Genomic DNA, 10,409 nt, shown 5'->3' with positions numbered 1-10,409 from the left:
TCTAATTTATATTAGATTTTTTTTTAGAAATTATTGGCATGGGTAGATATTACATAAAAGTATGCAATATAAGTAAAAATACTTGTGTAAGTAAAAACACTTTTATAAAATGCATTTAGATTTAGTATCTATATTTTAAATAACTAAGCATTTATTATATCAATATACTGAAAAGTATCAAAAATTTTTTTTGAAAAAAGCATGAGAAAGAAACATTTGCAATCCATTTAGAGAATTATAAACATGATAGGAAAATGGTCACCACCACCAGTATTTGTTGTAAAAGTTTCTGGTTTCATTTGATTATATAAACATTATATAAAATATTATATAAACCATACCTATTCAGTTTCAGTTACATTGTTAAAATATCACAGCTTACACATTAATGTTTTCTGAAAAAGGATAGTATTTGAGTTCTTAGAAATATTTAAGTTAGAAGAAAACTAAGTCAGCAATTTGATGTTGTTGAATATAAAGGGATAAAATAACAGGAACTGTCCATTTCAGACACACAGGCATCGACACTTGAATAAGTGTGAGCAACAAAACAACTCCTCTGCTATTTTCCAATATCACACCGCATTAGGTGTTTAAGTCTTCATTTTAAAACTTTGCTTTAATGGCTTAAGGAGTGTGAAATTCAGCTCCCATGGACCTAGAGAGCCTGATTAGAGAACAGCGAGTAAGGAACACATTATTCATATTTTCTAAATTCACCATTTAATCATTGTTGGTGGTGCTATGCCCTTCTTATTGAATCAATACACAGGTGGGCATATGATCAGACCTTAAAAACAGTTTTTTCCTTTTTTGGTGTCTACTTGATTTTAATGGTTTTAACAATGCATTTTTCAGGTAGCATTTTTCAGTGTCCCAAAACACACATTGTGATATGTGCCCTGCTGTGATTTTTAATCTTCTACTTCTTCAGTGACATTTGACTGAATTTCTTAATGGCAATATATTTCTTAATAGCAATTGAAAACCATTGTGTGAAAATATAAATATCCTTTTCATGAATTCTGTGTTTTAGCTTTTACAGTTTTAAATTCTGGTTCAAAAATACAGATGACACATTTTAGTAATTCAATGCTATTTGATGTTTGTTATATTTATTCTCTGAAATTTGTCCATTCAATTAAAAAAATCTTCATGTGGAGCTAATCATGGTGAAGAAAATATTTATTTGCTTGATTATTCCAGCTGACTTAATTTTGTCAAAAACACTATTAATTCAAACATATCTCATCATCTGAAATTTTCAGGTTTTTTTTTAATTTCATAGCCTATTATTATTCTTGTTGTTATTATCCTCATCATTTTGTGATACAGTTCTATAGGCCTTGCAATTTCCCTTAAGCCCTTCCCTAACTCCCTTTCCCCTCCCTGGGTTCTCCTGTATTATCACTATGGTATAGTTCTTCATACAGAGTCCGGTGTCCATTATTGTGGGCGTGGACAATGGCAGCGTCCAGCATCCTATTGTCAAGATATATTAAACAGTTTCCCTGGGAGGCCATCTTTGGTCTGGAAGTAGAGATGCATGGTGAATTGTATCTTCACGTCTAGATATGATATTTCTCATTACTCACTTACTATACATCCCCTTAAATGAAAAATCACAATTCAAAATGAGAAACAGAAAGAAAAAATAGAAGTTTACAATGCCATGAAGTTAAATAACATGCTGTTAGATAATTTTAAAACTAAATTAAAATGATGATTTGTGATATTTGTCACAAAAAGAAAGATTGCTGGTGACATGAGCTCTATCTTGTTTCATAGGTATCTAAAATGCACTCAAGTATGCTGAAATGAACAAAATCTCCACTTTCGTCATCATTAAAAATGTGTATTTTTTCCAAGCTGGCATTGGCATCCTAGCCAATGCCTTTTTCCTAATCTTCCACATCTTCACAATCCACAAGGTTCATAGCCCCAGGCCCATTGATATGACTGCCTGCCCCTTGGCATTTGTTCACATAGTGATGTTACTTACTACACTGGATATTTTATCTGAAAATATGTTTAAATTGTTTAATTTTCCCAATGACTTAAAATGTAAGTTTTTGTTTTACGTGAGTAGAGTGACTAGGGGTCTCTCCATCTCTACAACCAGTCTGCTAAGCATTGTTCAGGTCATCACGATCAGTCCCAGCTCCTTCTACTTGTCAAGATTTAAACATAAACTCACAAATTATATTATCATTGCTTTCTTTTGTATTTGGTGCCTCAACCTGTCTGTCCAATAGCAACATGATCATCTACACTGTAGCTCATTCCAACAGGTCCAGTCTGCTCAATGTCAGCAAGTACTGCTCACTCTCTTCAATGAACTCCATTCTCATGGCATTATGCCTCATGCTTGTGCTGTCCCAGAATGTCTTCTTTCTAGGAATCATGCTGCTCTCCAGCATGTACATGGTGATTTTCTTATGTAGCCATCAGAGGAAGTCTGCATATCTTCACAGCATGAGCATTTCCCCAAGAATCTCCCCGGCGAAAAGGGCCACCCGCACTGTCCTCCTGGTTGTGAGTTTCTTTGTGATTATGTACTGTGTGGATGTCATCATCTCATTCTTCTCCACCGTACTGTGGAAATATGAATCTATTATCCTCTGTGTCCAGACACTGGTGGGAAATGTTTATGCCACTGTCAGTCCACTGGTGCTTATCAGTTCTGATAAAAGAATAACTGGCATTCTGCAGAACATGATTGGTATGAGAACAATCTTAACGAGTTTAAAACAAGTGTGAAATTGTAAAATATGTTCTAGGTTAAATAATAAAATTTCAAAATTTCAATCTAATGTAGATGTTCAGAACTTTATGTGTAGCTTTTGTTCAGTTGGGAAAAGCAGAAGTGACTCCCGCACCCAGCTGAACTGAAGCTGTCACTCTTGTCCAGTTATGTTTGGATGCTGAGTTACCCAGAACTTGTCTCTGGGCAGAAGCTGAGCTCCTTCCTGGATGAGTACCCTGTGCTACAGACGACAAGCATGTATAGATCCAGAAGACGCTGCCTTCTCCCACCCGTGCACCTGAGATACAGAAAAGCTGAGTTCTGAGTTTCTAGCTTTTATAATCATTTCTCTATCATCTGTTCATATGTAATTCTGTCAATGTGAATTGTGGGAATTTTATTCTTGTTTTTGTAGATTGTCATCCTTTCCTCACATACTTAAATCTATTCTTCAGTTTTGGCATTACACACTATAGGTACAATTTGATGTTTCCCTTATATTTTCATTTTTGAAATACTAAACTTTCACATTTGCAGATTCGTGTGTTGTGGTTAATTTGGAAGTACAACAAAGGTAGTAACATATTTTATGTAAAAGATATATTGTTTCTAAACCTAATCTTTGTATATGTAGATTTACAAATTCAAACATATTTGTTCCTTGTAATAATTGTGATTTTACTGCATTTGCCCTATTGATACCTAACATTTCTGTATTTTTTCATTTTTGAAATAATTTTATTCATGCAAAGTGAACAAACTGAATTTGTCAGCCAAGTAGGTTTTCTTTAGTTCAACCTGATATTAACACATATTTTATATTGAGGAAATTCACTAGATTTTTAATTATTTACTCAAACTTTGCTGGTAATACTTTTAAAAAATCTTTTTCCCATTTAACAATTTTGTACGTATAGGGCTTCTCCCAATCTCTTCTTTTCTTCAGTTTCTCCCCCAGGCCTCATACCCTCTGCATTTTATATTAATATATTCCTTTTCATGTAGTCTCAGTTCAAATATTCTTCACTTTAGTCATGATATTCTAAGTACCTTTCTTCTTCACATCCTCACCAGTAGGTGTTACTAACAGATATTTGTATGCATACAGTTCTCACTAAGGTTAAGTGCAAGTTCAACGTGGCTTTTATTTGCATTTTTCTATTGCTAGGGAGTTGAGCTTTTTGTTTTTATTTCTGTTATCCATTTGAGTCCATTGCTATGAAAAAATGTCTGCTTATTTCTTTGATCCATTTCTTGCCTGATTTATTTGTTTTGATGTTGTTATCTGGAGTTCTATTTTATTCTTGTATATAAACCTCCTTCTGTTGTGTAGTATACAGATCCTCTTCCATTCTGCTGGTTGACTCTGATTTGTTGATCATTTCCTTTGCTATACAGATGCTTCTTAATTTGATGTAGGCCTATTTGTTTATTTTGGCCTTGAGTGTCTGTGCTTTTCATGACTTTTCTAGGAAGTCTGCCTATGCCTAAATCTTGTATAGTGCTTCCTATATTTTCTTCTGACATTTTGTGGTGCCTGTATATAGATTTAAGCCTTCTGTCTATTCATATTTGATTTTAAAAGTAAAAGTCAAGTTGGGCCCGGCACGGTGGCGCAAGTGGTTAAAGGTCCTTGCCTTGCACGCCCGGGATCCCATATGGGCGCCAGTTCTAATCCCAGCAGCCCCACTTCCCTTCCAGCTCCCTGCCTGTGGCCTGGGAAAGCAGTCGAGGACGGCCCAAAGCTTTGGGAACCTGCACCCGCGTGGGAGACCCGGAAAAGGCTCCTGGCTTCGGATGGGCATAATATCGACCCATTGCGCTCACTTGGGGAGTGAATCATCGGACGGAAGATCTTCCTCTCTGTCTCTCCTCTCTGTATATCCGCCTTTCCAATAAAAAAATAGTAAAAATAAATCTTTAAAAAAAAAAAAAGTCAAGGGGTCTTTCTTCTTCCTTGTGCAGGATACTATCCAATTTTACCAACAGCCTTTGATGAAGAGACCATCCTTTTCCACTGGGCTGCTATGTGTACTCTTGTGGAAGATACATTGGTTGTAAATGTGTGGGGTGTCTAGTGGTGTTTCTACTCTATTCCATTATTATCCTCTATTTTTGTTTCAGAACCAGACTGCTTTATTTCAAATACCTGTGATATGACTTAAGATCTGGAATTGTAATCTCTCTGGCTTGAGTTTTACTGTTCAAGATAACCTTGGCCGTTTGTGGTCACTAGTATTTCCATTTGAATTTCTGTATCATTTTTTTTAAACTCTGAAGAATCTTAATATTTTGATTAGGATTGGATTTACTCTGTATATTACTATCAGCGATATGAACATTTTGATGATATTGACTGCCTATCCACAAACAGGATATATTTCTCCTCTCTTAAATCTTCTGTCAATTTTCTCCTTATTCTGCTATTATCCTTATATAGGTTTTCCACATCTTCACTTAGGGTTATTTAAAAATATTTATTTAAGTACTTCTCTGCTACTTTAAAATGACTTACTGACTACATTATATTCAGTTCTAGAATTGTTTGTGTATACCAGGACCATTGATGTGCATTTGTTTATTTTTACCCTACCACATTTCCTTCTCTCTTTCAATTTCTAGCAGTCTCTTCATGGAGTCGTTTAGTTCTCCAATGAATAGAATCATGTAATCTGTAAACAGAGATAATTTGAATTGCTTTGATAAGTCTTTCTTGCATGTCAGCTTTATTGAGGGTTTCCAGCAATATGTTAAATAACAGTGTTGATCACAGATATCCTTGTCTCATCCAAGATTTTAGTGGGAAAACTTTCAAACTTTCCTCATTCACTATGATGCTGGTCTTTGGTTTTCCATAAACTGCTTTGATTGTGATGTAGAATATTCTTTCTATGTTTATCTTGCTTGTGGTTTTTAGTGTGAAGTAGTGTTGAATTTTATCAAATGAGCCTCTCTACATCTATTGAGATGATCATATGATTTTATTTAATTTAGCGATGTGTATCACATTTATTGATTTCTTATGTTAAACTACCACCACATGCCAGGATAATTCCACCCAGTCTGGGTGAATGATCTGTCTGATGTGTTGTTGAAATCTCTTGGCTAGTATTTTGTTTGTTTTTGATTAACTTCTTGCCTTTGTTTCTCACTGTCTCTTAAGAGCTGTATCATATATATGTATATATGTATATCTCACATATATGCACACAAACATACACACATATACATATGGAGACACTGACTCTGCCAGTCCACAAACATGATACATATGTATATATGTGTATAAGTGCATATACTTATGTCAGTATAGATTTAATACACATTTAATTACTTGTCTGGGATATCCTCAATGTCTTCATCCTGTAATTCTAAGATTGAGATGGACTTTTCCACATTTTTGAGAGCAATACTGGTTTTCCCATTTGTGTTGCTGGTAATTCTGTCATCCTTGACCAGGGCCTTTCAAACTGGTGCATTTTCTCCTCCAGCAGATTCTTTCCTTACATTGTGTCTGTCACTCCTAACTTTGTGAGTAGATTTATTGTTCACATACTGTATGAACAGTTTCTTGTTTGTTTTTTATTTGGGGTGATCTCTATTTTTTTTTTTTTTTCTATTTGCTCCTGGGGAACTTCAGCCTCAGTCACTGCAGTTAGTGCCGTCCTAGCTTCATTTCCAAGTCAACGCCTTTACCTGCCTAGCTTCTCTCCTATGAGTTCAGTGGTGTCTGGGACCATGGTAGTTTCTGCCACTATTCTAGTCAATGTTGTTTCTCTTAGATTACTCAATTATTCTTTAAGTATGTAGGGAGACTTGATGAGATTAGTAGTAAAGATATGTTCCATTCCACCTTCTTTTCTTTCTTTCTTTCTTTCTTTCTTTCTTTCTTTCTTTCTTTCTTTCTTTCTTTCTTTCTTTCTCTTTCTCTGTCTCTTTCCCTTTCTCTCTCTCTCTCTCCTATGCAGATTTCCCTTTATTGGTTGCTAGCCTTGCCAATGTCTTCTGCTGTGCTTCTGTGACTTTCATTAAGATGTTGGCAGTGCATGATCACTGTTGTACTGGTATCTGAGACATTGAGACAGGGCTGTGGCTGACACTAGGACAGCAGCAGAACCACAGAGCTGGATGCCAAGTTGGTAGGGTCTCACTCTATCCTACCCAACCCACAGCTCACAGCTTGTGCAGCAGCAGAGTCAACTAGGTCAGTGGATTTGCTCATTCCTGCCTCTTCCAGGGGTGCTTCATTTATCAATCTACAGCTGCTCACACTTCTCTGATCCCCTTCAGTGGGTGCTGGACTATTCAAGTGCACTGGAATATCCCAACTGCTGATGTATATGATGCTGCAGCCTGCAAATTCCACATCCCTACTTTCTTGCTCATGAATGCAAACTTCAGCGTCCTAATGCCCACTGAGATGAAGACATTTGGGCTTCTGTTATGGCTTCTTCCAGAATTCACTTAGCTGATTCTCATCCAGTTTCTTTATCTCAGGACTCAGAATCCACCTCTCAAGTAGTCCTGGTGTCTCTCCAGGTGATTAAAGTATGAACCTTCTGCAAGTGAAGTGGACCCTGCTTTCACTTCCTGGGTCACTCCCTTGACCAGCTTGCAGTTGCTTACTCCTTAATGACTTGCTCCACAATAATTCGATTATTTCAATGAAGAGACAATAAAACAGGAGACTGTGGGATTCAACTCAGGTTTGAATCCCTTCACAGGTGTTGGAACCAATCAATACTTTGTTCTATGACTTCTTGCCAAGCGTTATATTGTTTGGAGGAACTCATAGGAGTTTGGCTGCTCTGTTCCCTTTGTGCTGGTTCCAAATCCAGTAGGCTTTTGTGTGTGGGGTAGGATGCATTTCCATAGGTTGCTGTGCTCACTTTTTCCTTGTGCTGCAGGCTGCAACCTCTGCTATTTTCAACAATGTTTCTTTTCTCCACTGTCCCAATTCTCTCCACAGCTCCCACTTCTCTCCTTGGGCCTCCTGTCAGCTCTGCTCACCTAGTGTGGAATTTTCCTCCCTAGCTCTGCAGTGTACCTGCTTTCTCCGTAATAACCTTCCCGTGCTCATGGCTTCCTGTTAATCATTCATCTTGTCCTATCCCAACTACACATATTTACGCATATAATATGCTATTTTTCAGTTTTCCATATATCTTTCATTGACTTATATATTTTAAATATAATCCCAAGACTGAAACTTATATGGAATTTTATTTTTGGTAATGTATTTCCTGTGCGAACAATAATACAAAGATTGATTTTCACATGTAACAGATATCACCTTGTATTACTCACAGGCAGTTGTTGGTTTTGTCTGTTTGTTTTGCCTTCTCTAATCTGAATAAACTGGATTTTTCATCTTTGGATAATTATTTTATGACCTGAGAAATTGCTTCTGTGATTTCTTCAATAGATCATTTTCTTGGTTTACTTTTTCTTTGTGTGTTTCTTTAAAATACTCAAATAACGCTTTGTTTACTTATACATGCTAGAGAATTTACTGAGCTTTGAGTATTTTAAATTCTGCATTAAATGGTGCTACACTGTATAATATTATTCCCCCAAAAGCACAATGTTCGATAGTATAGACAATATGCTGGGCAATAAAGCAAGCCTGAAAAATTGAGAAAAAAAGTAAACCTGTAATGCTGTCATGTATATTTTATGACAAATGATAGAGAAACAAATCAACAACTTATTTAAATATGAAAAATTCAAGAAAATTTAACAAAATATTCAAACACATGAGAAGAAACCAAAAACACCAGAAAGAACGGAGGCTTTCAAATAAATAAAACATGAAATTAAAAAAAAAATCTTTGGAAATTAACGAAGATGACAGCACAGCATATCAAAACTACTGGGTATAGCAAAAGCAGTTTTAAGGAAATCAATTTCAATTAGTGTCTACTAATGAAAATTTATCGATGTCTTAATTAACTGTTTATCAATGCTTCTCAAGCACCTGACAAACAGCACAAAGTTCACTCACAAATAGCAGGAGGAAAGAAAGTTAAAATTAGGAAAAATAACTAACGGTATTGAAATCAAAACAAACAGGAAAAGATAAGTGAAACAAAAATTTGTGTTTTTAAAACAAACAAACAAACAAACAAACAAACAAACAAAAATGATACATTAATGCCAGAAGTAACCAAAAAAGAAGAACACCTAAAGCAGTGAAATCAAAGTTGAAAAACATCTGTAACAGCAGAGAGCACAGAAATACAAAGAATCATAAGGAATCACTTAAAGCATCAAATAATGAATTGTAACTCCTTGAAGAAACGCATGGCATTCTGGATGCACACAATCTACAGCAATTGAGTGACGGGGACAGAGAAAGTCTAAATGAATCTATAACTAAAACAGACCCTCAGAAACACAAAAACGAATGGAATAGATTTCCTCATTGCTGAAATCTATCAATTTTTAAGGAAAAAGTAATTTCAGTTCTGAAACTATCAAACATTTGAAACTTCTATGAGACCAGGATAAACTTAATTGCAACCCAGAAAATCATAAAAATGGTAACTGTCAAACAGTATCCATAATGAACACATACACAGTTCCTTTTAACAAAATACTATCTCAGAGAATCCATAAAGCACATCAGAAAGATCATTCACCAAGACCCTTATATAATATATGGCTCAATACATGCAAGTCACAATAACAAACTGAAAAATAAAATCAGCGTGGCTATCTCAAACTGATACAGAAAAAATTTGATAAAACTACAACATTTAATCTCAAGACCACTAAGTAGGGGCTGTCATGTAGCAGGTAGTCTGCTGCCCTCTGATGCCAACAGCCCTGGCTGAGTTTCAGCTGTTTTGCTTCCAATGCAGCTCTATTCTTTGCCTGGGCTAGCTCAGAAGATGGCCTGAGTCTTTGGGACCCTGCACCCACAAGGGAGATCCAGAGGAGCTTTGGGTTCCAGGTTTGGATCAGCTCACTTCTGGCTATTGCAGCCATTCAGGGAGTGAATCAGCAGATGGAAGGCCTTCTTTCTCGCTGTTTCTTCTTTTGTCTCTGCAAAATCCACATTTCAAACAAAAATAAACAAATCCATTAAGTAAAACCCTTTAAACAAACCGAGTATAGGGTAAATATTCCTCAATATGATCAAAACGGTGTATTAAAACCCATATCTAGCAATCATAGTGAATGGAGAAATATGAAAAACATTTTACCAAAATCCAGACCCAGTCAAGGAGGCCAACATTCTCACTATTTATTAATGCCCTAGAAGTTTTAACAAAGTTTCTTGGTGACAAAATAGGAAGGAATGAAAGGAATGCAAGTTGGAAAGAAAGTCACATTGATAGTGGGAATGTAGTCTAGTTCAACCATAGGGATGACAGTAAGGAGAGTGCTCAGGTATTTGAAAATGTCCCTTGTGATACAGTCATCTTATTAATGGGAATTTATACAACCTTAATGAAATCATCATATTAAAGTTAGTTACATCCCCATGTTTATTTCATGTTTATTTTCACCATAGCTAATATTTGAAATCGACTCAAATTTATATCAATGTGGAACTCTATAATGTGTCATATATATATTTAAATAAATATATATTGATGTTTATATGCATATGAGTAGACTATAGAACTCTTCTAAATCATAATAAAGAATGATGTTA

The 10,409-nt window shown here is 35.6% G+C and overlaps 1 protein-coding gene across 1 annotated transcript; it reads left to right on the top strand.

Annotated features, from left to right (window-relative positions):
* Positions 1-1,817: 1,817 nt before the first annotated feature.
* Positions 1,818-2,760, top strand: LOC121150514 (putative vomeronasal receptor-like protein 4). The gene is given in 2 exon segments (XM_040971439.1): positions 1,818-2,243; positions 2,245-2,760. Coding segments are annotated over 2 exon segments (942 nt in total).
* The last annotated feature ends 7,649 nt before the right edge of the window (positions 2,761-10,409 follow it).

The sequence above is a fragment of the Ochotona curzoniae genome, unplaced genomic scaffold (assembly GCF_017591425.1).
Source record: "Ochotona curzoniae isolate NIBS_2020 unplaced genomic scaffold, NIBS_Ocur_1.0 contig_2152, whole genome shotgun sequence".
Taxonomy (NCBI): Eukaryota; Metazoa; Chordata; class Mammalia; order Lagomorpha; family Ochotonidae; genus Ochotona; species Ochotona curzoniae.
This window is presented reverse-complemented; position numbering and strand designations above follow the sequence as displayed.